This window comes from Sander lucioperca, chromosome 14 (assembly GCF_008315115.2).
Source record: "Sander lucioperca isolate FBNREF2018 chromosome 14, SLUC_FBN_1.2, whole genome shotgun sequence".
NCBI lineage: Eukaryota > Metazoa > Chordata > Actinopteri > Perciformes > Percidae > Sander > Sander lucioperca.
Genome location: NC_050186.1, coordinates 34,467,430 through 34,482,372, shown reverse-complemented (window position 1 = coordinate 34,482,372; position 14,943 = coordinate 34,467,430). Strand labels below are relative to the sequence as shown.

General features: G+C 40.4%; 1 protein-coding gene across 2 annotated transcripts; it reads left to right on the top strand.

The window, feature by feature from the left end:
* The first annotated feature begins 1,855 nt into the window (after positions 1 to 1,855).
* On the top strand, positions 1,856 to 14,381 carry nadk2 (NAD kinase 2, mitochondrial). Of its 2 annotated transcripts, none has more exons than XM_031287291.2 (12): positions 1,856 to 2,696; positions 2,784 to 2,872; positions 2,987 to 3,075; positions 3,441 to 3,522; positions 3,737 to 3,820; positions 6,792 to 6,931; positions 8,857 to 8,950; positions 9,045 to 9,140; positions 10,279 to 10,355; positions 10,453 to 10,506; positions 10,582 to 10,705; positions 12,630 to 14,381. In XM_031287291.2, the coding sequence occupies exons 1-12, from the start codon at positions 2,445 to 2,447 to the stop codon at positions 12,766 to 12,768; spliced, it is 1,320 nt and encodes a 439-aa protein (XP_031143151.1). In that variant the 5' UTR covers positions 1,856 to 2,444; the 3' UTR covers positions 12,769 to 14,381. The 2 variants fall into 2 exon arrangements, with proteins under 2 accessions (XP_031143151.1, XP_031143152.1); XM_031287292.2 differs by having other exon boundaries at positions 1,857 to 2,696; positions 10,300 to 10,355.
* The last annotated feature ends 562 nt before the right edge of the window (positions 14,382 to 14,943 follow it).

The following is a 14,943-nucleotide window of genomic DNA, read 5'->3' as shown; positions in this document are numbered from 1 at the left end:
TGTATGGAAACATATTCCCTGGTGAAGTTGAATATAATTAGTGACGAGTACCCCTAAAATCAGGTCACATAGCCTTTTACAAACACTATTCCCTACTCACTTTCACACTAATAAATGAAACATTTCTGTAAATGTGTATTAGTGACCCAAACAATTCCAGAAATACTTGTCAGTCCTTAAAAAAAACAGTGAATTTTAGTTTATTTTTAGACCCGTGAGTTCAGCTTTCAGTCTGCCTATTTATACCTCAAAATGGATTGAAGATAAGCGGTCTGTTAATTGGCAGGATTTATTATCAAACCCCAAGTTGGACGTCATATCCACGGGCGTAGCACAAAATTCTGGGCCCTGTAGAAAGGCATTTTCTATGGGCCCCTCCCCGCATCCACAGCTATTCATTCTAGCATCTTTTTGGGCCCTCCTCACATGAGGGCCCTGGGTACTCAGTCCCCTTTTTCCCCCCAGTCCGACGCCCCTGGTCATATCTCCATAGATCCAAGACAGAAATATGCTCTATTTGAGATACAGAACATGTGACCATGCGTTGGAAGTATTTTAATCCCTTAAGTACAGATAGAGCTACTGTCAAACGCTCAAGTTCTGCATTCAAAATTGTATTTACAGCTGCACCTATCCATATTTTATGTGTAATTATAAACGGGTTGCTCACAGTGACAAAACCACTAAGAATTATCGATAACACTTTGAACGGATGTGCTTAAGACTTACATGACACTATCATAACCATGACATGACACTATGAGTGTCTTTATGAATGTTTGTGACTGTTGTCATTAAGTGTCATTTGGTAAATGATGACATATTTAATGCTAAGTTAGCATTGTATGAGATGTTTGTGTTATGACAACTTGACATTAACCAAGACAATAATGTCAGTGTTATGACAACTTGACATTAACCAAGACAATAATGTCAGTGTTATGACAACTTGACATTAACCAAGACAACAATGTCTGTGTTATGACAACTTGACATTAACCAAGACAACAATGTCTGTGTTATGACAACTTGACATTAACCAAGACAATAATGTCAGTGTTATGACAACTTGACATTAACCAAGACAACAATGTCAGTGTTATGACAACTTGACATTAACCAAGACAACAATGTCAGTGTTATGACAACTTGACGTTAACCTAGATAACATAACTTGTCATAAATATGTCATAGCAGGCCTACTCCTCAAACTTAAACTATTTAGCCTTGTGTGTTAACATTACATTAAACTATCGTAAGTGGTTGGTTTTTACATTGACTGTCATGAGACTATAATAATTGTGTCATGAATATCTTTCCTTGACCTCAAGTGAACTGAAATAATTTGGACTTGTCATAAAGATGTCATGAAGTTTGATTACACTGTCAAATGCTTTTATAATGGTGTCATGAATAATTCCCTTGACCTCAAATAAAGTGGAACCATTTGGACTCGTCATTAAGGTATCATAAAAGTTATACGGTTGGTTGGTTTTGTGGTGTATTTAGCATCTACATGGCTTTTCTGCAAATTATATTGTTTGTAATTTAGTGCTTACCACAAGAATTCCAAACGTTATGCCTTTTACTAATATCAACCAAACTCTATAGCAGGAAAGCAATCAAACACAAGTGCAAAATTACAGGTATAACCAAAGCTTGGTGATGAATTATCAGTTTACACAGAATAAAAATGCTTGCAATATTGTTGGCAGTAGAATTGTAAATATTAGACATTCTGATTCACACTCCGTACCAGTTGGTGGCGGTAATGCACCAATTAGTTGTTTGCCAACCGCAAGTAAACCTGAAAACTGGTCATGACGTAGCGTACGTACAACCATATGACGTACAACTAGGGTACGTGCCAAGTTGCATGATACGTGAAGTGTGGCCAGTGTTCCTAGTGTTGTCGTTTATTATTCTTACCTGGTTACGTGTTTAAACATATTTTGGACATGAGAAGTGTGGCAAAGCTCAAGCGTGGTGTGTGGTAAGAGTAAACCCAGTCGGAACTGTAATAGGACCACTCGCTCACGTCTTGTAAGCAAACTGCGACATTTAGCTTTGTAAGCTCAGCTGGGAACGTTAACGTAACGCTATCTTTGAACCGTACTAAATACGGTTAGAAGGGTTACTAACTTTAGTTAATGGCGAGCTGACTGTTGTTATTGCTGTTTTTTTGACTTGGCTGAGGATTAGTCTCCACTTGGAAACTAATATCTTGAAGTTATGAACGGGTCCCCAACAGCTCGCTAGGTAACGTTAGAACCGGTCACCTTCCTTTGCAGCTGGGTGTGTATGACTTCTTTTACCTCCCCGACTTCTGTGACTGGACAATAATAACTTAATCTGACCAGAGGAATGACATATGACCCAGTATGTCAGCTACCTAACAGCAGAGCCGTTATTCAACGCGTCTATTTGGACGTGTCATTGAGTTCATGGTTGTGTGTTCACTTATAAGAATGACTCGCCGCTCGGTGGTAAAGTTTGTGTGCCTTGGGAATCGAGCTGTCAGCCTGCTGTGTGGAAACTCCCTTCGCCCCGTTCACACTTCGATATGCGTCTCATCGCAGCAAAAAGCTGGATTCAAACCGGAAAAAGTAGCAGTTGTTACAAAGACTACGCGATATGAGTTTGAACTGCAGCGGTATCGCTATGCAGGGCTCTCTGAGGAGGACTTTAAACAGCTGGTAAGAGTGTCTTTCACTTTCAGGCATGCTTGTGACCTCCAACGCAAAACAAGCACTTTGCTGTTACATGTGTTGTCTGTTTTGCAGCTTGCTATGAAGGGCTCCAGCTACAGCGGCCTGCTGGAAAGACACAACATCCACACTAACAATGTGGAACACATTGTGAAGAGCCTGCGGTAAGATGTGGCCTGTCACAGGAAGATTATCACAGCCACATTCCCAAGAAGCACACAGGAAAGTGTTGCTTTTTGAGACGTAAAGGAATGTTTTATAATTGTGTGTGTTTGCAGGGGAGAAGGCATTGAGGTACAAGTTGTGAAGAGAGGAGAATATGATGAAGAAGTAGTTCGATGGGCAGATGCCATTATCTCTGCTGGAGGTAGGAATTTCTTTTGTTCTTTAGCCCTACTCTGCCAGTGACATTGATTCATTACATACACAGTATATAGGCAGTACATGTCATTAGGTCCAGGAAAGTCAAAAACGGTAAATGTTGGCTTTTGCAGTTTCAGTATATTAAATATACTATATTTAACAGTAGTATCTATACTATTTGTTTAATAAATGAACACTGTATGAAATAATCTTCCTTGAACACCAACTTTTGTGCCCAGGCATTATGTACACAATGGGCAGTACTTTAACTTATTCAACCGTGAGGGCAAAAAGTCACATGAACAAAGGCTTCAGACAACACATGCACATACACAATACAAGTTCTCTAACTGCAGTTTGTTTTGTTAGGTGATGGGACAATGCTACTTGTTGCCAGTAAGGTTTTAAGCAAGGACAAACCAGTTGTTGGAGTTAATACAGACCCTGAGAGGTAAAACACTGAACAGCACTTTTCGGGAAGGGCTTGGATTGTTATGTGTAAAGAACAATCAGACTCTTTAGAAGTGGGGGAAACTCTTTAGGAAGTTTGTCTATAAGCACTTGAGAGTAAGCCTAACACATCATTATGTCATTACTTTACATTGTTACTATTTAACAGTCCTACATTTAGCTGCGTCCGTTACATTTCTCTATTTTAACTATAGGTCAGAAGGTCATCTGTGCCTGCCTGTGCGGTACACTCATGTCTTCCCAGAGGCACTGGAGAAACTCTGTCGTGGTGAGTTCAGGTGCGTATTTCCCCACAAATAATCCAAGCGCTGTTGTACTGTGACTTTCTTCTAGTGAACATGCTGCCCTGTTCTCCTGTGGGTGCTCTGTCACTTAACTTTAATCATCTTTTTCCATCTCATAATAGTGACAACCTACAAGTGAGTTACTTTGTAAGCAACTACCAAAAAAAAAAAAAAATATATATATATATATATATATATATATAATAGTAATGTCACAGACATAGATATAAAACAGTACATGTGACATGATGTCATAACTAATGGGATAACTGTCCGTCATCTTAACCTGGGTACTGTCGTCTATGGGCAGAAACTATAATATCAGCTGTGCAGCACCTGTTGCTTCACCAAAAAGACCAAAGTGACTAGGGAGGCTGGCATCACTTTCCACACGTCAGTATAGAGTAGATGAGATGTTTATTTTTCACATATACGTAGGTTAAAGTGCTCATATTATGCTTTTTGGCTTTTTCCCTTTCCTTTATTGTGTTATATATCTTTTTTGCGCATGTAATAGGTTTACAAAGTGAAAAAGCCCAAAGTCCACCCCAAAGGGACTTACCATCTCCAACAGAAAACACTGTTCACAAACTGCTCCAAACAGCTCTATTGTAGTCCAGCCTTTACCTCCGTGACGAACGTGCGTCACTTTGTAACAAACGTTATAATGCTCGCCTAGCTGCTAGCGTGGCACACCCTCATACTCTGCTTCTGACTGGCTAGTAGTCCTTACCTAGCTACTGCGCATGTGCGACTCCCAGCAAAGAGCTCAACACACAGGGTGAAAAGAGGAGCTGCAGCAATGTGTAGTACAACAAAAATATAGTGTAATTTGATAATTAAACCATGCAAACCTATTCTGATATAACCTCTAAATACAAATATGAACTTGAACATGAGCATAATATGAGCACTTCAACTAAAACTACAGAAAGGTCAGTGAACTACGTAGCTTGACTGTTGGCTACAAACGGACCAGCTGAGTTCTAACTTAAGTCAACGTAACTGCTAGCACTCAACAGCATTGATTTGTTAGCTAACTTAGTTTCAAGGTAATGTTTAATTAACGTTATAACAATGTTATTATTAACGTGTTAGATTTATTTACAGTACCAGCCTATAGGCAATAAGCTGAATCTATTTAGGATTTCTACATTAAAGATATTGCTTAATGTAGTTTATTAACCATTCAGAATATAAAAGACAGTAATTACATATTAAATTCAGGCAAAATTGAAAAAATAAAATTATTTGCAATATAAATGCACATTTATGAGATCATCTTTGTTATTGAATGCAATGTTTCTTCTATTGGAGCTATAATAATCCAAATTCTACCAAAATCTTAATTTTTTTGGTTCATTCTAGACAGGCAAAGTTGTCTTATGCTCACTACTTTGAATGCAAAACAGTATTGATGTATTGGTAGAGAAATACAAGGATTATAAAGACAACATTAGCCTCTTTCACCATAGGGTCCAATTGCAGCAATTCTAATACTTCACCCAGGTAAGATGGCCACCCTGTGGTTCCATCCCAGAATTAATATTTATGGTCACAGTGTCATGCTCCCCAAAATGTCTCACTGCTGTTGTCTGTACATTGGTAAACAACTTGGGGCTGTTGCTCTGTTATTAGCTTAGAGTTCAAGAGAAGTTTAAACCTGCGTTGTCTGGAAAAAGTCACGTGAATTCTAAAACCCCACTGCTGTGTCTTGAGACTCTGTGGGATAGCTTAAATCCAGTTATTGTGTCCCTTAAAAATCGCTTAACTGCTATTACAGGTCACTTTATCTGAGATTTATTCTAAACCTGCTGCTCAGGATTTTTTTAATTGAAGTGCAATACAGAATTTACATAGAGTTGGTGATTTTCAGATCAATATCTGTTTAGATAATTTATTTTAAAATAGATGATAAGCAGGAGATGTTTTAGGGCATGGCAACACGCCAACCTGTCAATCAGGACACAGGCTTAGGATTGCTTATTGGACTGCGCCATTGCAACCATAAACAACACTGGCTTCCCCGTGTCAGCCTCCCCAGCTCCACCCTCTAATCCAATAATCCTCAAGTCCGGTTTCAAAAAACCAAGATGGCGAGCCAAACTTGAGTCTTCAAAACGGCAGTCCACAAACCAATGCATGACGTCACTGCTGCTACGTCCACTGTTTTTACAGTCTATGGTCTTGACAGCAGATTGTTTTTGGGTGTCGAGAGGTTTGACCATTTTTATGTCGGCCCAAGTCTAGCATGGTACGGCTCGACTAGACTCTACTAAACTTGCTTCTATTTGTTTTTCCATTAGCAAAAGTTGTGGATAATACCGTGTACTTTTTTTGTGATACCACCCTGAGGTTCCAAGCGAGCTGAGCTGATACTAAAAGATTACGTTAAACACTGATTGGTCAGAGAGAATCGTCACTAGCGCGACACCGAACTTCCTGCACAACCCCGGGGTTTTTAAATAGTGCCCTCAATATTTTTATTCCCTAGACCACGATTTAAAAAAATAAAGATATAAATTTAGCCTGCAAAGTTACGGTTTGCAATTGAAGAAGTACAGATGTGCCTCTTTGGTTGACGATAAAAGGGAAAGGATTCAGCGAGTGAATTAAAGATGATGCCACAGCAGTTTCATCCGTCTTCGCTGACGGATGAGTTGAGATCAGTTGAGGGGGTCATATCCGCAGTGAAAGTCGAGTCGAGCAGTACCGTGCAGTGGAAACACGGCGATACAGCCTCTTTGGTGCAATAAAAGTGCATTCAGATGTTCCAATATGTTTAACTTGACTGTTGATGTTTTTTTTTAATTTAATAACTTATCAAGCTGTTCTCACTGCATTCACTATAATCTTCCGAATGTAACTGTACAATATTTAAAAGATGACCCACTGGTTTAGTTTTAGCCAGATGGTGCTTTGTACAGCAGACGTTGTCCCCTCACCTCTCCTGTGGTGTGTTCAGGTGGCTGTGGCGTCAGAGGATCCGTCTGCACTTAGAGGGCACAGGAATCAATCCCACCCCTGTGGACCTGCATGAGCAGCAGCTGAGCCTGGAGCAGCACAGCCAAGCTCACCGCATCACCACCTTGGGCCGTCAGCAGAGTACGTCTCCAGCACCCATCATGTGTTCCTGTCTGACTGTGTGACTTGGAGTTAGATTGGCAATGATGGGCTGATATTGACCTCCAATTAGGAACTTCGTCAATATGTACACTACTGTTCAGACGTTTGGAATCAGCTCTTATATTGATGTTTTTCTTCTTTCCTAAAGTAATAACTATTTTAACAGAGATAAACACTGTATAATGCAGATACCTGCTGTATTATTTGCATTTAAAATAGTTTGGGCTCCAATGGAAGAAGAATGAAATAATTCAAACTTCCATATAGTCAATGTCCCCATAGGGTTGCATGACAGGGGAGAAGATTGTTGGAACTTGCATTTTGCATTTGTTTTCAATTAAATTTTATTTATAGTATCAAATCATAACAAGAGTTATCTCAAGACACTTTACAGATAGAGTAGGTCTAGACCACACTCTTTAACATGCAAGGACCCAACAATTCTAGTAAATCCCTCAAGAGCAAGCGTTTAGTGCGACAGTGGCGAGGAAAAACTCCCTTTTAGGAAGAAACCTCGGATAGACCCAGGCTCTTGGTAGGCGGTGTCTGACGGAGCCGGTTGGGGGTGTGATGAACAGTGGCAATAATAGTCACAATAAAGATAATGTAACAGTGACTAGAAATAGTAGTTGTAGTAGTTCATGTCATAGCAGGGCACTGCAGGGCGTTACAGGATGTAGCAGAACACCATAGAGCGTAGCAGGGCATAGCAGTCTACTCAGTGGCTAGATTGAAGATGTTTAAACTGTGATATGCCAGTCCATCGGCATATGTGAAGTTGAGCTTTGCTAAACATGTTGCCTATTAATTCCAGCGTGTTATAGGCTGCATTATTGTACACTTGAGACTGAAACAGGAACCTGTTCCAGCTCTAACTAACGCAGGGCTTAAAGTACTCGGGCCTGGTGCCCAATTTCTGGCGTATAACTATTTTAGAAAAATAAATACATTTTAAAAAGTCCACATGGGATTTGTTTTGGAAAATGGAGGCAACGTTTCATCAAACTTGGAGCATGTAGATACAGCTTTAGTTGAGAAAGGATTTAAAAACAAATGGCGCTGGGCATGAATAGAGGACAAGAGGAAACGGGTGGAGAAAGGAAGCTGTTTAGCACTTGGTGCCTCATTTTTGAGGGAGCCGGGTGCTTGCTTCTGCAGCTGTTTAAGGAAGATACTGTACGGCAGCAGCGGTAAGAAAGTGCTTGCTAGTCATTAGATGCTAGTCACAAAGCTTCGGTCCGTGCACTCTGTCATACGAGTACGTTACCGGCAACGACCGCTACCACTGCGACTGCGCCTTCACTGACCGACCGTGTTTGTGATACAAACAATGTGTGTGCACGTTCATAGCGGAACATGATTTGTCATTAACCATGGCCACCGTGTAAAAGCGATCTGAAGCCCAAACTGCCTTGACAAAGCTGTCTGTTTGGAATCAGCATGGCAGGTATTTAAACATAACGGCCTTGTCCCAGAGTTTAGACGTCTAGCTATATGAAAAGCTAAACAATGCAAAGTTTTTAATGATGATGACCTGGCCAAAGTAATAACAGAACATCCATAAAGTTTGGCTTTCACAATGATTCATTGTAGGATTATGATATTATTGCAATATGTAAACCTACATTGACTCTTAATTTAACATATGGTTGGAAGAAGTAAAAATTGATCCAAAACTTTTTACTTCTTAAAAATTATGACTTTTATTAGTGTGTAATGTAAGAAGGACTTTTAACCGTTTTGCCAGTCAAATTAACTTTAATGAGTGTGCATATTGAAACCTCACACTGTTTACAATCAAGCTTTTGTGGGAGGAGATTCCACACGTTTGAACAGTAATGTTTCTGTAAGTTGATGTTTTTATTCTCTCGCTGTTCTTCTACTAATTCAGTGGCATTTCTCAGGGACAGGAACACTACACGACAGCGTCTCCAAACCTAGACTCCTCCCGATCAGAAGCCTGAATGAAATCTTCATCGGAGAATCTCTGTCCTCCAGGTACCTCCGTCATCCTAAGTGATGCACATAACTCTGTCTACCACAGGATGAAGTTGAACTCCTTTAAACCCCATGTTAACCTCTTGCTACATAGGGCTTCCTACTATGAGATCTCTGTGGATGACGGCCCGTGGGAAAAGCAGAAGAGTTCAGGACTCAGCATTTGTACAGGAACAGGATCCAAAGCCTGGTAAATTCCACTATACTTGACTTTCAACTTTCAACCCCCCCCACCCCACCCCCCCCCACACACACAGACACATGCCGGCTCGACACACACACCAGCGCACAAGTATAAATGTCAGGCCACTTACGTGGGCTACGGCGAAAGCTCTGCGTGGAGCCTCCGCGCAACCATCAATCACGCTTAATCCTCATCTACTGTGAATTAAGGTTGTACTCACAACAGTACATAGTGTTATGACATCCCATGTTTTAAATCCTTTATTAAAGGGTAATTATTTCTTTTTTCAACCTGGACCCTATTTTCCTATACATTGGTATCTAGTGACTAATGTGAACAAGAATCTTTGAGCAGCCCCAAACCAGGCTGCAATGTAAGCCTACAGGGCAAAGGCGCATCGTTTAATGTCTGGCCACTAGAAGTGCTGTTTTTGCCACTGACAGGCTCAGGTTGTTATTCTACGTGTCTGACAACTTTATGGACAATCAAATCTTTTTTTGTTTTAAACCAGAAACCGCTCAGAAATCGCCATTGCCAAACTCCCCAGACTTTTATGTTTATTTAAATAAACAATACTTTAAGCGTGTATAGAGCCAGCATATTTCCACATGTAAATGGGTGAATTACTTTGAGTGTTTATTTCAACCAAAACCAGAGTGGTGATTGTTGGAACAGTGGAAAGACGAACCTAGGCGGCGTTTGATAGTTTTATTTAGTTTCTGTCGACTTCGAATGAAGTGTTTTACGCTGATAAAATTACTGTTTATATAAATGGAGTCTGTCTTTTTCAGTCTTTGGCGGTTTTCGGGTTTCTTGTTAAACAAAAAGGATCTTACTCTTTAATAAAAAGTTTCGACCTCTGTAGGGATCCTTTCCATAATGTTGTTGTCAGACACTTAATAATAATCGGAGCCTGTCAGCAGCCAAACAAGCACTAAATTGAAAATGTACAATTGCCCAATAGCGTTACATTGTAGCTTGTTTCGCTGCTGCCAACTTCAGCAGTCTCGCTTAATAATGGACCGATTTCAAAGATTGTTGTTCCCATCAGTCACTTAGACACAAAAAACATACTGTAGGAAAATAGCGTCCAGGTTGAAGAAAAAAACAAAGTTACCCTTTAATCCACTTGTCTGCTCTTCAGTGTTTTCTCTCTCTTGGTCAGGTCATATAACATCAACAAACTTGTTGAACAATCTGTGGAGGAGGTTCTAAAAATTGGTACGTACCGTACATGTGCCGGTTTTGATTTTAAAATGATTGTATATGTATTTGGAAGACATCACCTAACTTCACTGACAAACATGTCTTTTCTCAGGGAAGTCTCAAACAGGTCTTGATATCCCGCTTAATCGTGACTTCATCGAAAAGGGTGAGTTGATATATATTTGTATTTTTGCAAATTTGTTGCCACTTTGTTTTTATGTGACAATCTGTGTGTGTTCAGTTACGGATGAATACAACGAGTCTCTGGTGTTCAGTCCGGATGAGAGGCGTTTGTTCTACAGCATCAGGGAGCCCATCGTCAACAGAGTCTTCTCCAGCAGTCGGCAGAGAGGCTTCGCCAGCAAGTTAGTGAATTGTTTCTCAGTGTCCGAACAAAACTTAAAGACCTCCATATTATGCTCATTTTCAGGTTCACAATTGTATTTAGAGGTTTACATGGTTAAATTTTCAAAAAACACAATTTTCTTTTTGTCGTACTGCACATTGTTCCATCTTTGTTGGGAGTCGCACATGCGCAGTAACTTGGTAAGGACTACTAGCCAGTCAGAAGCAGAGTAGGGCGGGCCCTGACAAGCAAGCCGTACCAGGGCTCTACAGTGCGACCATTTTCACTCGCATTTGCGACTAAAAATAGATGTCTGCGAACTGTAAAATGTATTTAGGGGCACGTGCGTTGGGGTATTTTCATACTTGCTGTTTTTGGCAGATGTGGCCACCAGTGGCTCCCATGAACTTCTCTACATTTAGTTTTACATGGCTGTCTTTCTGTCTTTACTGGAGCACATACAGCGTGTCTCAGAGCGGCCGCTCTCGGCTCGTCATTATATCGCGTTGGAGCGAGCCTTCTGCGAGCGTTGCCTGCTTGCCGTTTTGAAAAGTAACCACACTTGCAACCGCTTTTATCGGCATTGCTATCCCTGTTAACTGAACAAGTAGCAGAGCACATTACAGGGGCAACGTCTCTCTGCCGTCCCCTGTACAGGTAAAGCCGCCTACACATGATCCGCGGTGAACCACTCTGCGCTGGCCAGGCCGTTGCTTTTTCTACGGGGGGAGCGGCGGAGACAGAGGAAGCGCTGCCCTAGGCGGCTGTCCTCTGTCCTCGTAGCCGCTGATTTTTCAGCTGCAACTAAAACCAGAAGCAACGACGTGTACCTGCGTCACAGTTTGTCTCTGTGCTCTGCGCCCTACCTCGCCGTTTTTACTCTGATCACATGTAGGCGTGTTTCACAGCGACAGTAAAACTGTATTAACATGTACAGTATTTTACATTTCACATGATGCTGAACCGTGGGAGTGGTCTGTTACACCACTACTGTATATTCAGTGTACTGATCAGTAGACAATGTATTTTAAAATAGAAAACATTACATTACGTTTTGTGTTAATAACGTGTTGTAAAAAATGTATCACTGTGCACCAACAGTAATAGCAGTTACCTTATGTAAGTCACAGGCACTTGAACCATGGACAGTTTAAAGTATAAATGATTACATCAATATTAAATAAATACAGTTTGAAGAAGAAATAATCAAAAACCTAGTTTAGGCTACTTGTTCTATTAAAATAAATGAAATCCCTTTGTTGTAAATGTCTCCTCGTATTCCTTTTTATGAAAGGAAAAACACATTATTTGATACCTTTTCATTGCGCCCCTAAAATTCTTTATGCGCTCCTACATTTTTCTACTTAGGAGCACATGTGCTTCTTAGGGAAAAAAGTTAGCATTGAGCCCTGCCTACAAGCTAGACTGGAGCAAGACGATTCAGAGTGTTAAGTTAATTTAAATGTTAACAAATTAGTCTTTCATACGTAACGTTTTAATTCTGCACCGTCTCCTGGACGTGGCGGTGCAACTATCTGAACTCTTGGGGCCTCCGCTAGCTTGATTTGAGAGCATGCCACGCTAGCAGCTAGGCCAGCCTTATAACGTGTGTTACAAAGTGAGCAAAATGACGCACAGTTGTCACGGACTTTTAGGTTGCACGACAATAGAGCTGTTTGGAGCAGTTTGTGAACAGTGTTTTCTGTTGGAGATGGTAAGTCTCTTTGGGGGGGACTTTGGGCTTTTTCACTTTGTAAACCTATAACGTGCACAAAAAAAGATATATAACACTATAAAGGAAAGGGGAAAAGCCAGAAAGCATAATATGTGTTGGTTATGGTTTTGACACGTTAAATTTAATTGAAATTGAAATTGAACTTTAAAGAAGCTGTAAAGGTGTACCCTTCTTTTGAATGTTATGATGCCTCCCTCCAATGCTTCAGGGTGTCTGTCCGCTCACGGTGTTGGGACGCCTGCATGGTGGTCGATGGCGGGACTTCATTCGAGTTCAACGACGGCGCCATCGCTACGCTCAGCATGAGCGAGGAGGACGAGCTCCGGACCGTCGATCTTGAAAACTGAGAGGAGTCCAGAGAACACGACACTTGACTGGTGTCTCTCAGGCCAGCTGTTTAAAGGGATGGGGCTCTTTACCGTTTACCCTCCGCAAGCATTAAATATTTTTATACCTGGGGAAAAAAAGGTATTATTGTTGCTATTGTTTTATTGAATGTGTGCATTTTCACAAAATATTTCCAACTCAGATTGTTTTTCTTTTGCTTTTCATTCTCTATTCCACTATCCCCAGGTTAGAACAGGTTATGATCCTCTGTGTTATAATGGCTTTGATCCATTTTAGAGATACTGTGTCAAGCAACATTTAAAGTACGTTACTATTGACTGTCTTTCAATGCATCACATCAACAGAGCATCTCTAAGCAGAGGAATTGAATTTGTATCCAACAATGTATTTCAGATTACATTTTGTGTTGTGCTTTCACACCTGTGTAGCTTTCAGTTAATGACCTTTAATTGATAAGAATGAAGTTATTCTATTTTTTTTTTTTTTTTTCATATTGTCAACAAATCTCAATTAGTCAGCCTCTCACTACTTTCTGACCTCCCAAGCTGTCTGTGTCACTCAACCCCAAGTCCTTTGGTTCTTACTGAAGACACAAGTCTTTGAAAACAGCTCACAAATATACTAATAAAAACTCAATAATTGACTTACTTTTTTTAATGAACACTACTCAGGAGTAAATGGTGCATTTGTTGGACTGTTTTCAGCGACAGATTAATGGCACTTAGTACTCTAGCGAGTATTTGTAGCAGCGGTGTGTGGGGGATTGAGTCAAAATAAACTTGTGTGGGTGTTCCTGGTAATGAAAGGCTCTGGGTGACGTTGTTTGGCTCTGCACATGGGATTTGTATAGATTACCAGACTTTCAAAAGTCTAATTTGTGCTTGTATAAAGGTTTATCTATACGGTTAACTGAAAGCCCAGCGGCTGTCTGTTACGGCTTGTTTGACGACAAAAGATATTTTTGGAACATAGCTTATATTTTCTTCTAGCTGCTTTAAGCCATGTGAGCTTTTTTGAGAATTAAGTTTGATTAAGAAAGGAAAAAAAGATTTAAGTGCACTAAAAACAGCATGCTTAAAGGGGCATTTTGCTCAATGTTTAGGTCAAAGGTATGTCTTGTAACCTTTCACAAGACCGGATGTTTAGCTTTAGAAGTGCTCCTGAAGCAGCAGCATGTGCCTGAGGTGGACATGCCTAATATTTCCACAACCAAAACTACAGGGTGTATACTATATCTGATATAAAGTGAAACAAACAAATGGTTTTTAACCAGCAAAGCCACCTGACACTAAATGCTTAAACAATTCTAAATACGACACAGTTTGATCAACGTGGTGGTGCAGTCGTAATGATTTTAAATACTGAAGACAAATCTAGTGGGTCTATTGTATGCACTTGTAATTCCACTTGATCAGTTAAACATTGTTGGTGCAACTTATATAACCCCTCACTGCCCTTGACTCTAAACCAGGACGGGTTTTTTTTTTTAGGACCAGTTTACAAAAACAATCAGGAAATTGTAATATGCAGCGTGCCAAAGGCAGCGTTCCTCATGAGTATACTGTCAGTGTGTTAGGTTGTGTTTTGTTTTTGAATCAGATAAAGTGAAATGAAAAAGAAATGCTTGTGTGTGCTTATTCAAAGTCAGTACTGCCTCATTGTCATCTACAGTCGATGTATTACTAATGTAACCACTGTTGACTGTGTGGGTAAAAGAGTCAAGCTTAAGGTCAGTTTACCTACATTACAAAACACACACACACACAGACATTTTGCCTTGGCTCTAATGGTATCTAGCCATGCAGAGAGCTGGGGACATGTTACTGCCGAACCCATATGTGTACTGTACTTTTAATTAGGACTTACATTGTTGTAATGGTACTTTTACTTGAAGGCTCTGAGTAATCACATGTGGGATGTACAGGAGTGTAAACAGACTGTATTTATATATCGCTTTTCTAGAGTTACCGACTACTCAAAGCGCTTTTACATAGTACAGGAACCTTTCACACACATTCATACACTGGTGGCCGAGGATGCCATACAAAGTCATCATATAAACATTCACGGTTACGTAAACTCCGATGACACACTATCGGGGGCAATTTAGGGTGCAGTGTCTTGCAGTAGGACACTTCGACATGGGACTGCAGGGCCAGGGATGGAACCACCAA

Bases quoted from the DNA above. Each gene is read 5' to 3' on its own strand.
- nadk2 (XM_031287291.2), top strand. From the start codon at position 2,445: ATGGTTGTGTGTTCACTTATAAGAATGACTCGCCGCTCGGTGGTAAAG. The intron at 2,697-2,783 runs GTAAGAGTGTCT...TCTGTTTTGCAG, and splicing joins AGGAGGACTTTAAACAGCTG to CTTGCTATGAAGGGCTCCAG. The intron at 3,821-6,791 runs GTGCGTATTTCC...TGGTGTGTTCAG, and splicing joins CTCTGTCGTGGTGAGTTCAG to GTGGCTGTGGCGTCAGAGGA.